Below are 24,358 nucleotides of genomic sequence, written 5' to 3' on the forward strand. Positions count from 1 at the left end.
GCGGGAGTGCCACGCGGATCAGGTGAGTGCGGGCATGCGTTTTCCCCCCCACGGGCGCACGTGCACGTGGCAGCCAGCAGAGAGCGCTGTGGTGTTCCTTGGGTGAAATGCCCTTCTATGCAAAGGGAGGGTGAATTGGACCCTCTTGCTGCTGGGCAAGGTCTGTCCCCAGGACACACGGCTTGATCTGGGCGGCTCCTGTTAAAACAGATCTGACTTAAATGGCATGGCTAGGAAAGATCCCAACCCGGGAGCCATGGCTAGTCAGACCTAGGTACAGACAGGACGGGGCCCAGATGGCCCTACTGGGATATAATGGCTTAATTAAAGGTTCCCCGGTTCAGTCTCCCTCCATTTTCCTCCCCTTCCTCTCTGGTTTCCCTTGTCTCTCTCTTGATCAGAAGGTCTTTGGGGCAGGGACTTGTCGTTCTCATTCTTGCAAAGCATCAATGTGTACGGATGGTTTGGTATAAAAAACTGCCCATGGCTCTCAAGAGTAGACAGTACCTGGGCTAGGTGGACTGGTGGTCCGGCTCAGTATCGAGCAACATCATGTGCTCCGTGATGTACCATGTCCTCGTTTCAGGGCAGACGTACACCACTGTCTGGGAGAGCTTTTTTTTAAAAACCTGTTTAGCTGCTTATCAGCCTTCCACCTGCCTGCGTCCCCGTCTTCAGGCGGAGAGATCCCAACGAGTACAGGGGAAAAAGTTGTGCTGGACTTGAGAGGTTTGGTTGAGCCAAAACCTCTTTTGAAGAAGAGCCAACCTTCTTTCTTGGGGAGCCTTTGGATATTTTTGCACTGGCATGCCCTTACTTTTTTCTCTACCGCCTAGTTCCTTGCACCGTTCCCTTAAAGCAGGCTGTGCGTGTATCTAGACCAGCAGTTTTCAGCCACTGTGCTTTGGCACATTGGTGTGCCGTGAACAGTATACAGGTGAACTGTGGAAATGTAGGAGATGGTCATATATTAGCAGGGCCACTGGGGAATGTGAGAGTGCCACCTGCAGCCCGGTGCGCTTTGTCAATTGTCAAACAGCTGAGGCGTGCCTTGACAATATTAGTGAGGCGTGAGATGGGAAAAAGTAGAAAATCGCTAGTCTAGCCCGATCTCAGGAAAGCAGAAGTCTCAGGAGCAGGTTGTCATTGTCATTAAGGGTGGTAGAGGGGCAGTCTTTATTCAAGGGGGAATGACATGCTCTTGTGTGTGCCTCGTTGAAATGAATGGGACACCCCCATCCCAGAGGGCTGACCCAACGTTTGTCTGAATTTTCCATCTCTAGGCCACAAATTGTCTTAGCCCAGCCCTGGGAGTTACCACCTCTGGGCTCCTGCATGCACCTCATTCATTTCCACAATGCATGCGCAGGAAAGCAGCCCAGTGTTCATCTGAATTTTCCACCTTGGAAGGTGAAGTATCTTAGACAGGCCCATGCTGAAATCCATCTATAAGTGTTTCTTTTTATCAACAATGTATGTTTAGTGAAGTCTAGAATGCTGCTGTGCACTGCTGCCCGCGGGTATAGGAACCAGGAGGTGGCAAGCCGATTCAGTAACGCCAAAAAACGAGGGTGTGATTTTGTCCAGGAAGTGAAAGAGCAAGAGGGCAAAGGAAGCAGGTTGCAGAGGCTGGGGAAGGCCCCAGAACTCCCCCATTCCATGCTGCCAGCTCCCCCCCCATCACCACCACCACAAGGCACAATTCACTCCTTTCTCTGGTAACGTGTGAAAAGCAAACTTGTGCACTTTTTTCATGGGCAAATGTGTGGCTCCCAAATACACGTGGAGCCAACGCATCTTTCTGAGAGTTTGCTTTACCCATGTTACAAGAGGGGAGGAGAGAAGGAGCGCAAGCGCTTGCTTATGACAGGTTCAGGAGTGGTTTTTGTCATGGTTGGGGCAGCTGTATAACAAAACAAAGACGGCTGTAAAGCCCCAAATAATAACAGTAATAATTTGTCTAGCACTTTCCAAGTTTGTGAAGTGCTTCCCATGTATTATCTCGCTATTGTCCTTGCAATCCTGCAAGGCAAGGACTGTTATCCCCATTTTGCAGATGGGGAAGACTGAGGCTTGCATAAGGTCACCTAGTGAGTTCATGGCAGAACTAAGACTTGAACTGGGGACATCTTGATCTGCAGCTCAGTCTCTTCAACACTAGGCTACCCCAGTAGTGCACCAGTGACCTGCCCAAGGTCAGAATAAATTTGAATTTCCCATGTACGTGAAAATGTCCACAACTGAGAGTAGGCAAGGCAGGGGGCGTAGTCCTTCAGGCTGGGTAGTCCCCCCGCATAGTACAGAGCATGGGATGTCCAGCTCCACTAGAAGCACATGTGAACAGAAACAGAGCAAGGGCCAAACTTGTGTATCACACACACATCTGGCTTGTAAAATTGAGTGTTGGGAGAGATAGAACAGACAAGAGAAAATATTTGTTTACTCAGCGTGTGGTTGGTCTGTGGAACTCCTTGCCACAGGATGTGGTGACCGCATCTGGCCTGGATGCCTTTAAAAGGGGATTGGACAAGTTTCTGGAGGAAAAATCCATTACGGGGTACAAGCCATGATGTGCATGTACAACCTCCTGATTTTAGAAATGGGCTATGTCAGAATGCCAGATGCAAGGGAGGGCTCCAGGATGAGGTCTCTTGTTATCTGGTGTGCTCCCTGGGGCATTTGGTGGGCCGCTGTGAGATACAGGAATCTGGACTAGATGGGCCTATGGCCTGATCCGGTGGGGCTGTTCTTATGTTCTTAACTACAATTCCCAGGAAGCCTTGCAGGTCTCTTGTTATCAGGTGTGCTCCCTGGGGCATTTGGTGGGCCGCTGTGAGATACAGGAAGCTGGACTAGATGGGCCTATGGCCTGATCCAGTGGGGCTGCTCTTATGTTCTTATGCAAGAGAATGAGGTGGTAGAATTTTGAAGTTGTAACACTGACTGTACCACTTCAAGCTATAAGAGGGAGGAAAAACTTTTTTTTTTTAAGATGCCCCCAAGGCTGGCCCAATATCCCCTGACACCTGGGGCAGTGTGCGAAATGCTGCCCCCTCTTGCTTGATGCTGTCCCAGCCTCTGTTCCACACACTCAGTGTTCTAGCTCAGCACTCTCCTACCCTCCATATCTCCTCTTCCTCTTTGCTCCCTTCCTTTTCCAAGCCAGACACTGGAAGGGAGAGCAGTAGAGGCAAGTATATAGACTGAGATCTTTCCCAATCTGCTGCCTGAGGCCTGCTTCAGTTGGTCTCAGGGTGCGCCTGCCCTGATCTATCCCTGGGTACAGTTAGATCTGATAATAAATGACACCTTGGGTGAGCTGATACTTCATGAGATGCGTTTCATCAGTTATCTGCATCCTCACCTGCCGTTTTGGCAGCAGTTCTCCCCAAGCACCCTGATACTTTTGTGATTTTATTTGGGGGGGGGGGATGTGTGGCATTCACAGAATTGAAACCAGACTCTTGTTCATGTGTTCAGTACCGGCACAATCTGAACCCAGGTATAGTCCATTCACGTGAAAAGTTGTCCCCCACCTGGCTACAGGTAATCCAATGAGGTGTGTGTCAGTCTTGCGGCATTGCTCCTGAGCGTAAGACAACCTGGGGCATGCTGGTGTCGGGGATGGGTTGAGAAGAATCACAGCGCTAGCCCATCTGGAGAACTTTAAAGTGCAACATAAGCAAACGGGGCAAATTCTGCACTCTGGAGAGGTGACATTCTAGGTCTTGCTAGTGACCCACTAGGTGGAAAAGCAAAGGGAGGTGGAGAGATGATTCTGTTCTGGGATAGAGCTCCAGGCCCAGGAGTTGTAGAATGGTTATTGCCTCCCCCCCCCCCTTTTTGATTCAACGGGGAGCTGCTGGGGGCTTCTCCTGGCAAGCCATGCTGTCATTGGGCTTACCCAATGCCACTTGCAAAGCCGGATGCCCCACAGATCATGCTCCTTTGGGGGTGTAGCCTCTGGGGCTGAAGCCAGATGTCGTGCTGGGACTCCTGCAACGGCTTCCAAAACTTTGGTGGCTTAGTTCTCAATGAGCCTCCCCAGAGGTCTGCTCACTTCTTTAAATGGAGATAAATGGGGAAGATACCCTGCACATGTCTGATCTCAGAAGCTAAGCAGAGTCAGACCTGGTTAGTACTTGGATGGGAGACCGCCCAGGAATACCAGGTGCTGTAGGCTTCTACCATAGTCTTTCCATGCCCGATCTTGTCTGATCTCAGAAGCTAAGCAGGGTCAGGTCTGGTTAGTACTTGGATGGGAGACTGCCTGGGACTACTGGGTGCTTTAGGCTTATACCGTAGTCTTTCCATGCCTGATCTCGTCTGATCTCGGAAGCTAAGCAGGATCAGGCCTGGTTAGTACTTGGATGGGAGACCGCCTGGGCATACCAGGTGCTGTAGGCTTATACCATAGTCTTTCGAGACTGAAGGTTGCCAACCAACCAAATGTTTCATATGGAAGAGCTTTGATCATGGGAGCCTCCACCAAGGGTCTGAAATAATTCAGTCCAAAGACAGGTTTACAGCCAGAGGGAGCCACAGGTTGCCAACCCTTGAGGATTAGCCAGGAGTTCTCCAGCAGTCGGCATCAATCTCCAGGTGACAACTGAAAGTGAGTGCTAAGGCTTGGACAGGGAGGGCCTTCAGGAATGTTCAACATTACAGCATGGTTGTTGGGGGAGGGGGGTCTCCAGGAACAGCTGCGATAAACAGACTCGAGTCTGCCTTTCACCCATCATCATGGTCAATATCTGGGGGAGGAACATCAGTATAACTGGTTTTACCTAAAATCACTATTATTGCAGTGAATTGATTGTGTGAACAAAGTGCTGTGGGGGGGGGAGGGGAACTGTTCTGGATTACTTACACGCTTTCTAGATTGAACCCAGACAGGAAGGGGCATTCAGATGTGAAATCCTGGCCCTGCTTTGCAGGCAGAGGTCAGTGGGAGGCTGTGGGGTGGCCGGCTTGAAGTACTCCTTCAACCTTGAGTGTAACAGAGGTGGAGACAATCCTAGAGAATGCACTCAGGCCAAGAACCTGAGATCTGACACCCTTACGCTGCACATGCCTGATCTTGGAAGCTAAGCAGGGTCAGGCCTGGTTCGTACTTGGATGGGAGACCGCCTGGGAATACCGGGTGCTGTAGGCTTATACCGTAGTCTTTTGAGACTGAAGGTTGCCAACCATTACGAGCTCTGAGTTTAAGTTCACGTATTGCTAACATTAAGTTCAAGCTTCTAGTTCAGGGGTGCCCAAACCCTGGCCCTGGGGCCACTTGCGGCCCTCGAGGCCACTCAATGCAGCCCTCAGGGAGCCCCCAGTCTCCAATGAGCCTCTGGCCCTCCGGAGATCTGTTGGAGTCCACACTGGCCCGACATAGCGTGAGGGCGACTGTCTGACCTCTCGCATGAGCTGTGGGATGAGGGCTCCCTCCACTGCTTGTTGTTTCACATCTGTGATGCAGTAGTGGCAGCAAAGGAATGGCTGGTCTTGCTTTGTGCAAGGCCTTTTATAGGCCTTGAGCTATTGCAAGACCTTCATTCATTCATATAAGTTCATCTTTAATATATTCATTTATGTAAACTTATGTAAATTGATTCAAATTTTAAATGTAAATTCTTTTTTCCCCTGGCCCCCGACACAGTGTCAGAGAGACGATGTGGCCCTCCTGCCAAAAACTTTGGACACCCCTGTTCTAGTTAATTGGAGACCATTAACTAGAAGCTTGAACTCAATGTTAGCAATATGTGAACTTAAACTTGTGGCTTGTCTTCCACTGGCCACATCAATGTGCTGTTGGGCTTTCAAGTTAAGTGGCGAGAGCGCTGGCTTGCGGGCAAGGAGTGGTTGATGCCCCTGAAACTCACATGTTCTGCTCCTCCCTCTCCCACAGGATTGCGAAGGCTTTGAGAAATGCTGCACGAACGTCTGTGGCCTGCGGAGCTGCGTGGCTGCCCGCTATGCCGACGGGAGCCTCTCCTCCTTGGAGATGGTGCAGGAGGCCACCTGCGAGAGCTTTGTGTGCACGCAGCAGGGCTCAGACTGTGACATCTGGGACGGGCAGCCTGTCTGCAAGTGCAAGGACAGGTGTGAGAAGGAGCCCAACTTCACCTGTGCCTCTGACGGACTCACCTACTACAACAAATGCTACATGGACGCCGAGGCCTGCATCCGGGGCATCAGCCTCGCCGTGGTGCCATGCAAGTACATCTTCACCTGGCCCAACACCAGTCCGGTGCCACTGGAGACCACGGCACACCCAACCCCAGGAGCGTCTGCCAAAATACCCATCCCACCAGCGCTCTATAACAACCCCTTTCACCAGTCTGTCTACGTGGGTGGCACCGTCAGCTTCCACTGCGACGTCAGCGGGTGCCCACGCCCCGACATCACGTGGGAGAAGCAGAGCGACCGCCAGGAAAATTTCATCATGCGGCCTGACCAGATGTACGGCAACGTGGTAGTCACCAACATCGGGCAGCTGGTCATCTACAACGCCCAGCCGGAGGATGCGGGTATCTACACTTGCACAGCCAGGAACTCCGCCGGTCTCTTGCGAGCAGACTTTCCCCTCTCGGTCATCAAGAGGGAGCACTCCAGAGGGGAACCGAGGGCACCCAGCACCCCACAGCTCCCAGCTGGTGAGTGCCTGAAGGAACCCGATAAACAGGAGTGCGAGGCCTACCAAGTCCGCTGGCATTTTGATTCAAAGAAAGGTTCCTGCAGCACCTTCCGTTACGGCGGCTGCGGGGGCAACCAGAACCACTTTGACACCTACGAAGAGTGCCAATTGGCCTGCATCAATAACGCGGTCAACCTGTGCACTCTTCCCATGGTGCAGGGGCCTTGCACAAATTGGGAGCCCCGCTGGGCCTACAACCACCTGATGAAGCAGTGCCATTCTTTCATCTACGGGGGCTGCGAGGGCAACGAGAACAACTTTGACAGCAAAGAGAGCTGCGAGGACGCCTGCCCCTTCCCCAAGACCTCCCAGTGCAAAGCGTGCCGCCTAAAAAGCAAGATGGTGCCCAATCTCTGTCGCAGCGACTTTGCCATCGTGGGGCGGCTCATGGAGATCGTGGAGGACCAGGACTCCGGCATCGCTCGCTTCGCTCTGGACGACGTCCTGAAGGACGAGAAGATGGGCCTCCGGTTCTTCAACATCAAGTACCTGGAGGTGACCTTGACGGACATGGACTGGAACTGCCCCTGCCCCAACATGACCGCTGAGGACGGGCCCCTCATCATCATGGGCGAAGTGCACGATGGCATGGCAGTCCTCGACCCCAACAGTTATATCCGGGCTGCCAATGACAAGCGGGTCAAAAAGATCCACGAACTGCTGGAGAAGAAAACCTGTGAGCTCCTCACCCGCTTCCAGGACTAGCACACGTGGCTTTCTTGCTGGAAGGAAGACGGAGAAAAGCCAAAGCTATCCAACACTCAGTATGTGGCCGCCTTCTGTCACTGCTGGAGACCGGTGGGGCAGGCTGAAGCCTCTCATGCCTCAGAGTGGGTGGGGATGGTGGAGGATCCAACCCCCCCCTCACCCCAGGCTGCCCCCATGGACTAGTCTCTTGTGATAGCTGGAAAAAAAAAATTTAAAAAACTAATATTGCAATCAACTGCCTTTATGCTCATAACTACCTAGCTGTCTGGGGTTTTATTGTGTGTGTGTGAGCTGTAATTTATCCATGCCTGTGTCACCTCCCTATGTAAAAATAATAATAAAATGACTCTTGTGTTACAAGAGTCTCTGTAGACATCGTACCTCCCCTTTTCTGAACGGCAACGCTGATATTTTAATCAAGAATCACAAAGCATTTGGTTTAAACAGAGCCTGGGAATCCGGGTCAACCAAGTGATGGCAAAAAGAGACCCAACTTGGCAGGATGGAGGGCTGTGGAATGGTCCTTCCCCAGGAAGAGAAGGGGACAGAAAAACAGGCATATCCCTTTGTTGAAGTGATGCTAAGTAAAAGTCATGACTAGGGGCATTTGAAAATGGTGTGTTTTACTCAGAGGTAAGCCTGTTGTGTTCATTAAGTCTAGGGTTGCAATCCTTTCTTACTCACTGGAAACAAACACCTCTAGCCACGACTTATCTGTGCCCCCACAGCCGAGCTAGCAGGTGGAGAATCGGTGGTGGAAACTAACCAATGGCCCAAATTGCTCCTGCTGCATGCATTTAATTTATTCAGATAATCAAAACCAAACTCTCGATCTCATTAACTGCATTTTTTCCTAGCCACATGTTACCAGACGTCCTCCTCACTGTCTTGCAATCTGTTAGGGGATTGGACAAGTTTCTGGAGGAAAAATCCCAGAAACCTGAAATATAAATCAGAGCTATCCTACAACCCAACACTAGGGGGACCCATCGCTTCATATACAGATTTTTTTTCTTTTTCTTTTTTTTTTTCAGAGAGAGGGAGAATTTAAGTAAAATCCACAGTATCTTTTCTCAGTTGGAAAACTCCCATATCTCCTCACCATTCTGGAAGCTGTTTTGCTACCTTCTCAAAAGTGTGGGAAAAGGGAGAGGTGTGTCTTAGTGACTCAAAATCAGCAGTTCATTTTCAAATGGTGATGTGCTAAAGCCTATCAATCCCTGCAAGTGAACCGGGTGGAACAGGCATCCTTGGGGCGATACCACTTCAGAATAAAGGTATAATCTCAGGGCAAAGGAACAGCTAGCATTCTCTCCTGGATAAGCTAACTTTCCATAAGTAAGGATATTCTTTTGTATGTGTGGGGAACAGTCCAACAATATTCCCTCCACTTGCAGTCCAGAGTTGCGCAGGGAAACTATAACTGCATAGTCCCCTTTGGTTTTAGTGCTAAACACAACAAGGAAGCATAAACACACCCTCAAAATTTTCCCGCTGGGAGATCTGCTGAAAGCGCTGGGGGAGGGGGGAGGGTTAGACCCCTTATGGGGGCAGTTGGCACAATAATAAAGCTTGCCCTTAGGAACAGGGAAGGAAGAGAGCATAATTGAGAGGGGTGCCCCAGTCGGTCCCACCAGGATGAAATAGACATGTCACTGTAACCTATCAGCTTCCCATCTAGTTGTGCATTAGAGCACTCGCTTATGGAGAAAAAACAACCTATATCTCTTATCAAAAGACCAGCAAAGGTAACCTTGAATCTGCAATGATGGAACAGGACCCACAAATAATGCTGCCCAAGAGACAGATGGTCCCAGATGGACCCCTAAGCATCATCAAGCCCGTAGAAGAGAAACCAGGATGCGACACAACAAACACCAAAACTAAGCGTGGAAAGCCAAGCCCCCAAAACCTTTGGTGACACCCCTGAGAGGGGCCACATCCTTCAAAAACACTGTCCAAAACTTCACCTCCCCGAGCACTGAGGAAGCAACACCAAGCACAGGTGCTCGATTATCTCCCCCCCCCTTTCCAACAGGTCCGAAAGACTTGGCTTTTTTCTCCGTTGCTGCAAACGCAGGTGGGCTGGCTCAGAGCTTGCGGAAAATAAGGCACTTGTTGTTTGCCGGCATGTCGACCTGGACAAAGAAAGCCTGAGATTACTTTGCAGCTCAAGGGTTTTGCCAGACAGATCCGTTCCCAGCCCCAGGCTCCTAAAGAGAGACCATGGGAAAGCAGTGGACATTGGGGGGGGGGGGCACAGAGCTGACAGATCACAGACCATAGCTGAGGGACAGAGCATGCAGACGATCTGACATAGGGCTGGCCAAGATCCTTGCCTGAAACTCCCTGGAAAACTGCTGCCAGTCTGAGTAGGAAATACTGAGCTAGGGGAACAAAGACCTGATTCAGTATGACGGGGGTGGGAGGTGGGCTAGCATTAACCTGAAGCAAAGCATGAACCACCCTGCCGCCCAGAACAATTTAAAAGTCTACCAGTATGATAGGAAGCAATGGGAGAGTCCAAAGCCAATGGGGGACAGGGAGATCATTGCTGTCTGCAATGGGGAATGTCAGTGATCCCGAGGTGGTAGAAGGGACTGGACCGCTTCAGGCTATGGGTGGGGAAATCACTTGTCAACCTGCCCCTAAGCCAGGGGTGTCCAAAGTTTTAGGCAGGAGGGCCACATCAGCTCTCTAACACTGTGTTGGGGGCCGGGGGGGGGAAGAATTAATTTACATTTAAAATTTGAATAAATTTACATAAGTTTACATAAATTAGTATGTTAAAGACGAACTTATATGAACGAATGAGGGTCTTGCAATAGCTCAAGGCCTATAAAAGGCCTTGCACAAAGCAAGACTGGCCTTTCCTTTGCTGCCGCTACTGCATCACAGATGTGAAACAGCAAGCAGTGGAGGAAGCCCTCATCCCACAGCTCATGTGAGAGGTCAAACAGTCACCCGCATGCTGAGAGCAGTCGTGTCAGGCCAGTGCGGGCTCCAACAAATCGCCAGAGGGCCAGAGGCTCATTGGAGACTGGGGGCTTCATGAGGGCTGCATTGAGAGGCCTCGAGGGCCGCATGTGGCCCCAGGGCCAGGGTCTGGGCACCCCTACCCTAAGCAAAAAAAAAAAATGAAAATCCCTGCAAGTAGAAAAGGAGAAGAGCTGGGAGCAGGTTGGTCTAAATTAGGACCTGTCTCCCTGATACACTAATTCTTAATATGCAAGGAGTTTTGACAAGGAGGAGTACAGTCTTCCAGCCACAGTCTGAAGGGATATAGTCTACCAAACCACCTCTTGTGACGGCCCTACAGCAGATGAGATCCCAGGAGTGCTTAGCCTGGAGAAGACTGAGGCGAGACATGACTACCAACTTCAAGCATGTGAAGGGCTACCATGGAGAAGAAGGGGAGGGCTTCCTCTCTGGGCTTCCCAAAGGCTGGACTAGAACCAGTGGGTTCAAACTCTGAGCAAGTAGAATTAGACAAGATAGGAGGAAGACTCTACTAATTGTTAGAGTTAGTACAGTACAGTGCTGGAACTGGAACGGTTTGCCTTGCGCACATTCAAGAAGAGGTAGGATGGCCACACACCAGGAATGCTGCAGTTGCCTACCCTGAACCAGGGGTTGGACTAGATGATCTCCAGGGTCCCTTCCAACTCTGGTGCTCTATTTTCCCCTACCCCACTTTCCCCTTATAGGTTCCCCACCCCCTGCATTGCCTCCCTTTCTGGTCCTGCCCCACATACCATCCTTTCCAGATGCATCCCATTGGCCTCAGCGAGGTGCTGCAGCAGGACTGTGTCCCGAAGTCCCCAAGCTGGATTCCTAGGGAAGAGAGAGAGAGTATAAAGGCAACCACTGTGGTTAATGCTGACAACCCCTGCAAGAATTAAGCCTTCTAGGAAGCTTTTCGCATGTACAGAAGCGGGGAGGGGCACCTCCCACTAAACACATGTACATATAATCTATGCACCATCTGGACTGCAGCGTTGCTGCCAGGCTGGGTTGACCACTGCGCACCTCTCTCTTACCTCTGCCTCAAGCTGTAATCAAAGTCCATGTTGCTCTGGGGGGTGATGCATCCATTGATGGCATAAGGCTGCAGAGGGGGATCAGACAGAGGGAAGAGTTAGAGGAAATGGTGGTTCCAAGGCCACAGGAAAGGGGTGCTGTGGAGATCCTTAAGAAAGGGACTGAAAACAGCAGGCTCCACACGGAGGATTAAAGTTTTTTTAGTTTGGAAAACATGGTTGGCAACCTTCAGTCTCGAAAGACTACGGTATAAGCCTACAGCACCCGGTATTCCCAGGCGGTCTCCCATCCAAATACTAACCAGGCCTGACCCTGCTTAGCTTCCAAGATCAGATGAGATCAGGCATGGAAAGACTATGGTATAAGCCTACAGCACCTGGTATTCCCAGGCGGTCTCCCATCCAAGTACTAACCAGGCCTGACCCTGCTTAGCTTCCAAGGTGATCAAGGTATGGTGCATGATGATGACAGAATTTGAGGGGGGCCAGGGTAGAGCGAAGCCCCAGGACTTCCACAACAGTAGTTGTGATACCACCAGCAGGAATACTCAGACACTGACAGTTAACCAAGAAGATGCCTCAGATGACTCAGAAGGAGGCAAACTGAGAAGTTGGGCCCATTATCATTATACCTAAGAATACCTGTAAATTGCTTTCCTGCTCCACAGCTTACCCCGTATGTGATCAACACTGCCTTGGGTTTCAGCAGCTTTCCTGCTCCTTTGAACAAGCCCTGGGCGGGAAACAAAATGCAAGGGAAAAACAAGTAGTTCGTTCCAGAAAGAGCCTTTTACAGGACATTTCACAAAAGTGAGAAGATGTAAACACCGTGTGTGTTAAGCAAGTAAGGCCCAAATCCTAACCAACTTTCCAGCACTGGCATAGCTGTGCCAATGGGACATGTGCTGCATCTCGCAGTTGGGTGTCACTCACGGAGGCCTCCTCAAAGTGAGGGAATGTTTGTTCCCTTACCTCAGAGCTGCATTGCCCTTATGTCGGTGCTAGAACGTGTGTCAGAATTGCGCCCTATGGCAGTGGCAATTGCTCTTCCCAACATCCTCCAGCAGTTCCAGTAAACCCACTCTTTGCCTTCGCAGAACAGAAGGAAAACTAAACCGTGGCAATTTTGACTGTACTTGGTAATAAGTATGAGCAAGTTACTAGTCCACAGGGTACGGCTTTTAAAAACCCAAACCTTCCTCAAAGATATACTTAGGGCACAATCCTAACCCCTTATGTCAGTGCTTTCCAGCACTGACTTAAGGGCAATGCAGCTCTGAGGTTAGGGAACAAACATTCCCTTACTTTGAGGAGGCCTCCGTGAGTGACAACCAACTGCAGGATGCTGCGCAAGTCCCATTGGCACCACTATGCCAGTGCTGGAAAGCACTGACATAAGGGGTTAGGAATGCACCCTTAGTTAAGTAATCAAAACCAACTAAGCACACCTAGAATGCATCAACCACAGGAGTGGTTACTCAACCATGGCGGGAGAACAGTACTTTTACACATGCTCAGAAGTACCCATCACAAAGTTCCAGAGCTGAAAATGGGTCCCAGGGTGACTTATTCCTAAATTAATCCCAGTCTGGGGACTGGGAACAGCGAAGCATCTACAAGTCCTGGAAAAAGAGATAGAGAATAAGACTCAATGTAGAGAACAAGCCCTTTAGGGAGCAAGCCCAGCCATATACCAACTAACAGCGGCACATTAAAGTTTTGCCATTGCCAATACCAGATCTCACATTGAAATCCACAACAGCAGAAGCATAAAAGGCAAGAGAGACCCTGGGAAAAGAACTGCTCATAAAAAAAAGTGGTAGGTGTACATACACCCATCAACCACTAGATGGTGCACTTGCTTGCATTAACAACAATGGCTCAACTCTAGATGTAGGAGCTATCCATTATTATTAAGACACGCATCTTACAAACCATAGGCTGGGCTTTTTCAACTTGCCCAGCAGCATCCCTCTCCACCCACATGCAGAATTTTAATGAACCTGGACACTTCCTCCCTTTCAATTGGTCCAAATATTGCCTAATACTGTAATTATGTTTGGATTTTTTCTAATAAAACTCATTTCTCAAGGAAATCACACTCTGTTTGCATTTAAATCTCTATCTTGGATTGAAAAGGGAAGCAAGGACCATCCAACCTGACGCTGTCCACAACAATTTGGATCAGGCTCGGTAATAATTACGGACAACTTACTAGTTCACAAGGTTGGTTTGTTAGGTAACCAGCCAGCCAGCTGACTGAGCAACAGGGTAGAAAATTGGCTTCACATTTTCCCCCACATGATAAATAAGTACAAGGATTGGGGGTGGATTCCTTGCCCTGCTGCAACAGAAGAACCCTGGATTCAGAGTAATCAAGAGAAACTCCATGCCCTTTAAAAGGGTCGAAGGGGGAGTAGCCTCACCTCAGTGCAGCTCATTTCCGAGATATGAATCATGTTGATGTTGATCATGAGATCCATCGAGGCTGGTAGAAAGTTACCCCATGTTTCCCAGCTCCTGATGAATCCAGGAAAACTGTGGCTTGACGTTCCGGAGGCCTGATGCAAGTGCTAGGACAGATGCACTCAGAGACAGAGCCAAGCTACGTCAAAGGAAGGCAGGAAAACCTGCTCTATAAGCTACTTTCATGGAGCATTACCTGAAGCCAGAGCACAGTGTTCAATGGGGCTGCCACCCTGCTTAAGCAGGAACAGAACTGCAACCCCTATTAGGCACACTGACCTGGGAGTAAGCCTTGTTGGTCATTGTGGGACCTGTATCTGAATAAACATGCATAAGATTACAGAACAAAGCTTGTACTGTTAATCTGCGATCAGCCCAAACCAGTTTCAATTAGAGCTACTGGAGCAGTGTTTCTCAAACTGTGGATCGGGACCCACTAGGTGGGTTGCGAGCTGACTTCAGGTGGGTCTCCATTCAATTCAATGTTTAATTTTTCATATATTAGACTCGATGTTACCATAGCATGTGACTGCATTGGGGAAATGTTACAGATCTGTGCTTTTAACAGGCTACTCGGTATATGCTTTTTGCAATGACAGTCAATGGGGCTTACTCCTGGGTAAGTGTGGATAGGATTGCAGCCTAGGATTGTTAAAAATTTTCCTGCTTGACGATGTCACTCCCAGTCATGACAACACTGCTACTACGTACTACATGACAACACAGCCACAGGAGGGCAGACTTTTCTGTTGCCTGTTGATCTGCCAGCCCCTCTGCGGTTCCAGTCACGGCCCACAGGACCAGTCACCCCACAGGACAAGACACTCCACCAAACTTCCCAATTTACCAAACTATCCCAATTTACCAATCTATAACACAAGTTTCTGATAATGCATAAAGTCAATTCTATGCATAAATAATTGCATTTAAATTATTCAATACAAACAAGCGATGGCGCCACTCATCAGGACATCTTTTCAGTTCCAAGGTTTCTCAATGCATCGATCTGCTCAATCAATTGCAGAGCCCACAATAAAAAGGAGAATTGCCTCAGTCTGAGGGAGGAGAAACACTTAGCATACAAATGGTAATAACAAACATTTCCAGCAGTGTGATGTCACTGCCCTATATATATATAGCACCATCAAAGGAGTTGCCTCTGCCCCCAGTCAGACGCTGCCCCCAGTCCAGATGTATGGAAGAGCTGGAGGCTAGAGTGTGCAATGCTCTAGGCCAGTGTTTCTCAATTGTGGGTTGGGACCCACTAGGTGGGTCGTGAGCCAATTTTGAGTGGCTTGTGCAGCAGCTAGTTCAGCCAGCATTGAAAATACAAGGTACAGAGTTGCTGAGTAGAGGGGGCTCCTGGTGGGAGAGAGGCCTGTTGTTTTGCCCCAAATAGGTGGGAAGATGGGGTGCTGGAAAGGGGGGAGGGCTGTGTGGTTGGAGAAGGATCCAAGTCTGCTTTGATTTGCAAGCTGTAATGTTTCCATTCCAAGTTATGCAAAATAACAGTATTAGCATGCTGTATAAAGGGACCTTTGGCTGCTTGTGGCTTAGCTTGATGCCACTTAAATTGATCGTGTCACTTCCAGGTTAATGACATCACTTCTGGTGGGTCCCAACAGACATTCTAAAAAGTGGGTCCCGGAGTGAAGAAGTCAAGAATCACTGTTCTAGCTCTCCACCCTCCTCTGACCCTCTGTCCTCTTCTTCTATCCAGAGAGCCTGATGGGCAGCAGGGGCGAATGGACACCCCTCCCCATCAATCTGCGGCCTGAGAGCCCAAGCCTAAGCACGCCTACTCAGAAATCAGTCCCATTACACTCAATGGGGCTTGCTCCCAGGGCAGTGTGGCCAGGACAGCAGCCTGAGGCGCGAGTCTCAGTCGGCCTCATGGATGGGCCGGCCCTGGATGCCATCTGATCTGACCTTTCCATGCACTTGGGGTCCACCTCCGAGGGCTGCCAGGACACGTTGGGCAGCGCCTGGGCAAAGTAGGCTGCGTGCTGGCCGGAGCCCGAGGCCACCTCCAGCACCTGGATGCCCCCCTGGCTGGGGCTCACATACTGCCGCAGGACCCGCAGGATGGGCTCCTTGTTCCTGTCCGCTGCTGCAGCCACGATCATGCTGGAAGGCGCCCTGGGCAAGGGCACCCAAGGCTGCTGCTTGCCCTGCTGGGCAGCTCGGAGTGCAGCAGTTGCAACTGCTTGCAACACTTGCAATGCAAAGGCAGCTTGGAGGGTCTGCAAAGATGCACCCAACCCTCCCTCCTTCAAGCTGCTTCCCGGGCCCCCACCACTGGCAGGCGCAGAGGGCGCTGGGAGTTGTGTTCCTGGGAGGAGACTGCAAGAGATGCCCCCTCCCTAGAACATTTAGACCAACCCTCTTTTAAAAAACTACACTTCCCAGAATGCAACGTTCCAGGAGGCTCCCTTTGGGTCCGCACCCCTTTAGTGCCAGGCATCCCAGGAGCTCAAACCAGGGTGCAAACCTATGCACGTTTGCTCAGAGGTCGGTCCCATTGTGTTCAGTGGGACTTACTCCCAGGAAAGGATTGCAACCTCAGGTTGCCGTCCTCATCAGACTTCCCGGGGAGTAAGCCCCGTTGGACACAAAGGGGCTTACCTTTGAGTAGGCGTTGCGTTGCATTGCACTTGAAAAGTTTAGGAGCCAGGCTTAGGCTACAATCCTATCCACACTTCCCTGGGAGTAAGCCCCATTGACTATAATGGGGCTTACTCCTGAGTAGACATGCACAGGATTGGGCTCTAAGGCTGCCATCCCTGGGATGTAAGGACTGTTGACTATAATGAGGCTTAGTCCTGAACACAGACATCCTCCTGAGCCTTTGCAAGTTGATTTTTAGAGCCCAATCTCAGGCACGTCTACTCAGAAGTAAGTCTCATTGTAGTCAATGGCTCTTACTGCTAAGTAACTGTGGAAAGGAGTGTAACCTCAGAGTCAAATCCTATGGATGTCTACTCATCCCATTATAGTCAATGGATTAACTCCCAGAAAAGTGTGAATAGGATTGCATCCTTAGACCCCAATCCTATGCAGAAGTAGGTTCCATGATAGTCAATGGGACTCTTTCTCCCAGGTAAGTGTGGATAGGATTGTAGCCTGAAAAGTAAGTCTTGCTTGCTAAATTCAGTGGGATTGACTGCTCAGCTTGGATCTAACGCCTTAGAATAGGTAGTAAGCATGCACACAATTGGTCTGTGGAACTCTCTGCTACAAGATAAAAGAAGAGGGGACAAATTCACAGAGGACTGTCACTGGTTACTAGTCATCAGGCTATGTGTTGCTACCTTTGGGTTCTGCAGCAGCAGCAGCAGCAGCAGTGGTAAAAAAAAAAGTCTCATCACACATTTGCACGTGCAGATATTTGCAAAAAGAAAAAGCAACCCCCAAAAGCTTTCCTGCGCCGCCCGGGAATCGAACCCGGGTCGCAAGAATGGGAATCTTGCATGATACCACTACACCAGCGGCGCGGTTAGGAAAACAGGGCTCCGGGTTTCCCATGAAGCGGGAAGAAGACGCCATCTGCTGGACCTGTGGGGTAATGCAGGGTTTTCTCCTTTCAGGAGCGCAAGCATCAGGCAAAGTGCATTGCAAGGTGTGCAATTCGGGCAATTGCTGCCCTAATAAACTTGGGCAAGGTGGCAATGCAAGGATAAGGACTGATCAGCTGCAGTGCACAATCCCAGCCACACTTTCCTGGGAGTAAGCCCCATTGACTATCAGGGGACTTACTTCTGAGTAGACACGCCTAGGATTGGGCTCTTAGAAACCTATCCCAAAGCCACAGCCTATACCTTTACTAGGATGAGCCGAAGTGGTGCTGGAGCCAGAGCTGCTAGATTTTATGTTTGCTCATAAGAAAATGGGGGGGGGGGGGAGAATTGCTAGGATTGCAGACCCTGCTTGCAGCTATTCCTGTTGATTTATAATGCCCCCCCCCCCCAATGACATTCTGTTATTAAAACAGAGATGCCCTATTAAAATCTCCAACGCTGTTCAGGAAAGTGGAGATGGAGGCCAGCCCTGGAGGGTTGGTAGCTCTACAGGAGCCCTACATGCAAGGACAGCCCAGTGCCCCTTCCGCAGCAGACCAAATGATGCCATCTCCCCTTACCTGATGATGTGTCAGCCTCTGCTCCCTCCTTTCCCTGAACTGGAAAAAGGGAAACGGAGCAGAAGACGAAGGGTGAAGTGGAGTGGTGGCCTAGAGTAGCAGGATGCTCTAGCTCACCAGTCTTCTGTCCTCCACACCTGGGAGGTGAAGAAGGGTGGGCGAGTAGAAGTTAGCCCCACTCCTGCCAAACTGCTTCCTGAGGCAGATGGCTCAGCCTGCCTCATGAATGGACCTGCCCCTAATTTTAGCTAACTAAATCCAGTACTGAAACCACCCACGTAGACACAGCCCCGGTCCCTATGGCCGTTTATCTTTAGCGCTGGTGCAATGTTTGAGGTTTGCATGTGCACGTTCATCCTCACTCCTCCTTCCTTACAATCCTGCCCGTACTCTTAGATCATCTGGGGGGGCCCTTTTGACTGTGCCACCACCAAGAGATGTGAGAGGGGCGGCGGCCAGGAAGAGGGCCTTCTTGGTGGTGGCCCCCAAACTTTGGAATACCCTCCCCTTAGAATTGAGAACTGCTCCCTCCTTGCTAGTATTTCGGCATGGACTGAAGACCTTTTTATTTCAAAAAGCTTTTAACTGTTGACAGGCTGGCTGGCTTTTCTTTCTCCTTTATATTAGAATCCACGGGGTTTGTTTTAGTTTTTTAATTATTTGAAAATTGTTTTTATCATTGTTTTTAATTGTTAATTTTGTATTTTTAATTGTTGTAGGCCGCCTTGTGTGCCCATGGGGCAAAAAGGCAGGATATAAATTAATAATAATAATAATAATAATAATAATAATAATAATAATAATAATAATAATAATAATTGCACCTGCAAGGAATTAGTTAGAATTAACCGCCCTTGCCCCCTACCGAGAATTATTTCTGCAAACACCCCGACAAATAGCACCACTGTTACAACACATTTCTTAATCCCTGCGCACACTGTTGTCACCTATGGCCCAGACACTGGCAAATCCCACGTCTGGGGCCATTCATTAGTGCAAACACACACACACACCCCACCTTGAGAACTTGGACCTTGGACCATTTCTGACCATCACAGTTAATTTTTTCAAAGCTGCCCAGAGTCCATTGTGAGATCCGTTGTATGAAACCAAGTCAAATTGATTCATTAGCCATTACGGTATGTGGTTTGTGGTGGGTTTGAGTTGTTGTTTTTTTTAACATACTGCTATCTCTAAATATATTAATATATGCTCAATATTATTTTCTCTGTTCGTCATTTGTGTTCTAATTGTTTGAGGGAAACATATGGGAAAAAAACTACAGAGCCAGGCAAACCATGAGGCCAACTAGGAAATTGCGAAGCTGGCACAGGGCAGCAACATGTGGTGTGGGGGTGGAAGGCGGGGCAGAGCCGCCCCACTGGAGTTCTTGGAAAAGTGCCCGCCACCACTGAAGTGGCTTTGATCATGCAAACACTTACAATCCACGGGCTCCAGCTGCTCAGAGCCCATGGGATGCAAGTGTTTGAGTGATCACAGCAGTAGTGGCACTTTTCAAATAACTCCAGAGGGGCGGTTCTGCCTCACCTTCCACCCCCGCACTGCACATCGCTGGCACAGGGTATGCTCTCTGTTCAGGTGCTTACTAGTAGCATTGCTCCTGTTCCCCATTCCCTGGACTCAGAAAGGAAGAAGGGGAAAAAGAGAACGTGTGGAAGAGAGGAGAGTGGTGGGCTAGAGTGGCTCTGACACTCTAGCCCACTACTCTTCTGCTCTGTCTCCCCTCTTCCAGTCCAGGTAGTGGGAGGAGCAGTGGGTACATGACTACTTCTCAAAGGCAGTGGTATCTGGAGGTTAAGGATCTCCCACTGTATTATCTGCTAACCCACTTGCATACATGCAAGTTTAGTGTGGTCCGCTGTCCGCACTACAGCCGAGCTTCAGAACGCTACCCTCTCAGGCCAGACTTAACACTGGCCAGCTGCATGCCCTAGAAATATAGCCCAGGTATTACCCCTAGATATGGGAGACAGCCCTAGTAGTTTGCCAGCCTGGGAAGTCAGTGTCCCTCTTTTGTGACATTTTTCTTCCCCTTCTTCGTAGAGTGAGGGCACAATTAAAAATAATTAATGCACATTCACACAAATACAGCCTGCAAAGGGATTCATAGCAAGAGGTCCACACACTTCTCTAAGTCCCAGCTCCCCTGGTCTCACCCATCAGGGTGGTCCAGGCTGTTTCCACCTGCAGTCCCCACTAAGCCTCAGAGTTAACTACAGGGAAGGCTTGGCTCTTCCACCCTTGGTCTTCCTCCACTGCTCCAGAGTGGCCAATGCCTCCTTTCTGGGTCTCCTCCAGCCAGCTGCTCCCTCAGCCTCAAACCCACCAAGCTTATCTCTGGCCTGCAGGAGGCTTTATGAACCAAGCAAGGGGCCTGTTGTCCCCACCACTTCTTGCTCAGCCGCCTCTGGCAGCTTCAGACAAAAGGACACACCATAGACAGCTGGATGGAAAATCCCTCTCTGAAATTCACATCTTCACTGACACAGGGTGCAATCCTATGTTTACTCAGCAGCAAATCTCAAGGCAGTCAATGGGGCTTACTTCTAGGCAAGCGTGCACAGGATTGCAGCCACTGTGTCCTCTTCTCTATTATCTAGCTATATCGAGCAGTTCCCCATGGGCTCACTTTTCATTTACTGTACGTTTAAGATGGGAGCATCAATGGGAAACACATGCGCTTCCCAACTCTGGCACCTCTCCACCAGCCGCCTCTGGCACCTTCTCCACCAGCTGGCCAGGTCTCCCTACTTAGGAGAGTTGCTTCATCCGCTCTTCAAAGCGGCAGGGCACACCTGATTTCCTGGGTTGCCACACAGGCGTTCCTCCCCCGCCAACTCTCAGAGCTCCCAAGGCTCAAACAGTGCCTGTGAGTTGTGTAGGTGCATAGGGAACCATCCATGAGAACATAAGAAGAGCCTTGCTGCATCAGGCCAAAGGCCCATCTAGTCCAGCTTCCTGCATCTCACAGGGGCACACCAGACGCCTCAGGGAAGCACACAAGACAAGAGACCTGCATCCTTGTGCCTTCCCTTGCACCTGGCATTCAGAGACAGCCCACTTCTAAATGAGGAGTTTGCACAGACCCATCATGACTTGTAACCTGTGATGGACTTTTCCTCCAGAAACCTGTCCAATCCCCTTTTAAAGGCATCCAGGCCTTCAGGAGCCATCACCACATCCTGTGGCAAGGAGTTCCACTGACTGATTACACACTGGGTAAATAAATATTTTCTTTTATCTGTTCTAACTTTCCTGACACTCAGTTTTAGTGGATGCCCCCTAGTTCTGGTGCTGTGCGAGAGGGAAAAGAACATCCCTCGATTCCAGCCATTTCCAGCCAGTGCGCACATTGGTGTGCCATGAATGGTCCGCAGGTGTGCCATGGGAGTTTGGGGGAGGACAATTTATTAGTAGGGCCATCAGGGGATATGAGCCCTTGGCCGGCAGCGCAGTGTGCCTTGTCCGTTGTCAAAAAAACCGATGGTATTTAGTGTGCCATGAGATGAAAAAGGTTGAAAATTGCTGCTGTATTCACTTTATCCAACCCCTGCATAATTTTCCACATCTCAGTCATGTCCCATCTTCAGGTGCCTTTCAAACGGGTAGGGAACCCCGCCAGACCAGCACCAAGCTGTGTAACGGCCCTGACCTATTGAGGCCCACACCAGGTCACATCCCCCACCTATGTTCTCCTGCAGACCGATGAGGGGCGGTCTGGACCCCGGACACCTGCAGGTGACTGCAAAGTCTCCATGTAGTGCCACGTCCCACATGCTGTAGCCATGCAAGTCCATTTTGAAATCTTGCTGGGTAATGTGGGGAAGGGCAATTATGCTTTTCTAGTATATCTTTAACCAAAAGAATAAACATTCCAGCTTTAGAGTCAGTAGATGCAAGGCAGGCTCCTGCAGGGTGAATGAACACCAAAGGGGCAACAGAGCCCTGTTCAGCCACAGTGGAAGAAGTGGGGTTGCCAGAGGGATCCTGGGAAAATGAGGCATCTTATGTGCCTGTCCCTCTGTACGGTTCGGGACACCAGCCTCTCTTGTGCCTCCATCCTCACTGCCCATGTGCTGGAGCAGGTCGGGTGGTTTTGGTTCATGTTGCAAAGCATGTTCCCCCTAGAGGGCAGGCCGCAGCAGACGGAAAGGCACCTTTCCCCTACAAAAGTCAAAGTCACCCTTGGAACGCTCCTTTCCCAGCCCTTCCAGGCCAACTCGCTGATTCCTAAGGTCACCTATGAATTTGGCTCTCCTTGTGGAGCACAGCAAGGCAGCAATTTGAAAGAAGGAAGGCAGAGAGCCCTGGGTTTTCCAGAGAGAGAGAGAGAGGAGGCATGAAACTGCTCTCTGTGGAGTGAGACCATCAGGCCCTCCGTCTCGGAGCTGTTGGCGCAGACTGGCAGTGGCTCTCCCAGGTTTTAGGTGGGGGGGGGGTCTTTCCCAGACCTGGCCGCTGCCAGGGATTGAAACAGGCATCTTCCCCATGCAACACAGGTCCTGAGCAAAGGCCCTTCCCCAGAAGAAGCAGTACTTTTTGGAGGGACCCTCCCTTCAGACAAAAGGACACACCATAGACAGCTGGGTGGAAAATCCCTCTCTGAAATTCACATCTTCACTGACACAGGGTGCAATCCTATGTTTACTCAGCAGCAAATCTCACTGCGGTCAATGGGGCTTACTTCTAGGCAAGTGTGCATGGGGTTGCTAACTGGTTAAGAGGCACTTTTTCAAGTGGGTGCTCCTCTTTTATTTAGCAGGGGGAGAGTAACTGGCCCACCTCACCCCAGCACTGTCTTTTCTAGTGGCTATCTGCTGGTGTTGCATCTTTTTAGATTGTGAGCCCTTTTGGGACAGGGAGCCATTAGATATTTGATTTTCTCTGTAAACCGCTTTGTGAACTTTTTGTTGAAAAGCGGTATATAAATACTGTTGTTGTTGTTGTTGTTGTTGTTGTTGTTGCTGCAGCCACTGTGTCCTCTATTATCTAGCTATATCGAGCAGTTAAGTCAGAATGCCAGATGTAGGGGAGAGCACCAGGATGAGGTCTCTTGTTATCTGGTGTGCTCCCTGGGGCATTTGGTGGGCCGCTGTGAGATACAGGAAGCTGGACTAGATGGGCCTATGGCCTGATCCAGTGGGGCTGTTCTTATGTTCTTATGTTCTTAGTTCCCCATGGGCTCACTTTTCATTTACTGTACATTTTAGATGGGAGCATCAATGGGAAACACATGCGCTTCCCAACTCTGACTGAAGCCATTCTTAGAAAGAGAGACTTTTTTTTTTTCTATCATGGAGCCCTTGTTACAATTTCCAGGCAAGTTTTCAATTATAGCCCCCTGGAAATTGATGCTGATTCCTTACCCTGCACATGCCCGATCTCGTCTGATCTTGGAAGCTAAGCAGAGTCAGGCTTGGTTAGTACTTGGATGGGAGACCGCCTGGGAATACCAGGTGCTGTAGGCATATACCATAGTCTTTCCATGCCCGATCTCGTCTGATCTCGGAAGCTAAGCAGGGTCAGGCCTGGTTAGTACTTGGATGGGAGACCGCCTGGGAATACCGGGTGCTTATACCATAGTCTTTCGAGACTGAAGGTTGCCAACCAACCTGGAGACTCCAGGCCCACCCTGCAGGGTGGGCACAGAGACATAACGCTCTGCACCAACGCCTGGGGCAGTGATATCATGATGTCCTGGGTTCTCCCCAGGGGAAGGGATACTTGCTGCTCTGGTTTTGCACCCATTCCCATTCCTTCTCCTGTGGAGGCTGTCCTTTGAAGGAGAAGGAACAGAAGGGGGGGGGGGTGCAAAGCTTCCTGCCACCTTTGAAAATAGGGAGGAGTCTAGGGGTGCTATCATGTGCCCCCCCTTGGTGTAGTTCCAAGGCAGCGTGACCAGATGTCATGACCGCAAAAGAGGATAAGGCACCCCAAAATGTAGGGCATCCCAGAAAAATGTAGGACAAAATAAAAGCTACTCATATACTGATTTCCTGTGGTTCATTTCAGCACTATATTGCTTATTATTAACTCATTTCTGCCCAGCCCACAGGGGTACACATTTGATCCCTGTTGCATATATGCAACTTTGGGCAGAAGTGGCTGGAATTTAAAACTTTATTACGTAGAATTTATCAAAGACAAGACGACCGCGTGCTGGCTTCTCACAGAGAAAAGGACAGAAGTTCTTTTTCCAGGACTTGAGGCTAAAAAAAGAGGACATGCCCTGGAAAAAGAGGACCTGCCTGGTCACCCTGTGCCAGGGGTATATGCCCCTGAGGCTCTGCTCTGGGT

The 24,358-nt window shown here is 50.0% G+C and overlaps 2 protein-coding genes and 1 non-coding gene across 3 annotated transcripts in view; 1 reads left to right on the forward strand and 2 right to left on the reverse strand.

The window, feature by feature from the left end:
* WFIKKN1 (WAP, follistatin/kazal, immunoglobulin, kunitz and netrin domain containing 1) overlaps window positions 1-7,393 on the forward strand; it is a 7,533-nt gene extending 140 nt beyond the window's left edge. Inside the window, exons 1-2 of the mRNA XM_066609441.1 lie at window positions 1-22; window positions 5,900-7,393. The exon at window positions 1-22 is cut by the window's left edge and continues 140 nt beyond it. Coding sequence (XP_066465538.1) covers window positions 1-22; window positions 5,900-7,393 — 1,516 coding nt within the window. The remainder of the gene's footprint in view (window positions 23-5,899) is intronic.
* A 390-nt stretch (window positions 7,394-7,783) lies between these two features.
* On the reverse strand, window positions 7,784-16,225 carry METTL26 (methyltransferase like 26). Its single transcript, XM_066640658.1, is given in 7 exon segments — window positions 7,784-9,534; window positions 11,152-11,230; window positions 11,437-11,504; window positions 12,110-12,169; window positions 13,863-13,974; window positions 13,976-14,023; window positions 15,832-16,225. Coding segments are annotated over 7 exon segments (612 nt in total). The 5' UTR covers window positions 16,029-16,225; the 3' UTR covers window positions 7,784-9,486.
* Window positions 16,226-17,325: 1,100 nt separating this feature from the next.
* TRNAG-CCC (transfer RNA glycine (anticodon CCC)) lies at window positions 17,326-17,396 on the reverse strand. The gene has a single exon. It is a non-coding gene; the product is annotated as a tRNA-Gly (tRNA).
* Between the last annotated feature and the right edge of the window lie 6,962 nt (window positions 17,397-24,358).

This window comes from Tiliqua scincoides, chromosome 13 (assembly GCF_035046505.1).
Source record: "Tiliqua scincoides isolate rTilSci1 chromosome 13, rTilSci1.hap2, whole genome shotgun sequence".
In the NCBI taxonomy this organism is placed as follows: domain Eukaryota; kingdom Metazoa; phylum Chordata; class Lepidosauria; order Squamata; family Scincidae; genus Tiliqua; species Tiliqua scincoides.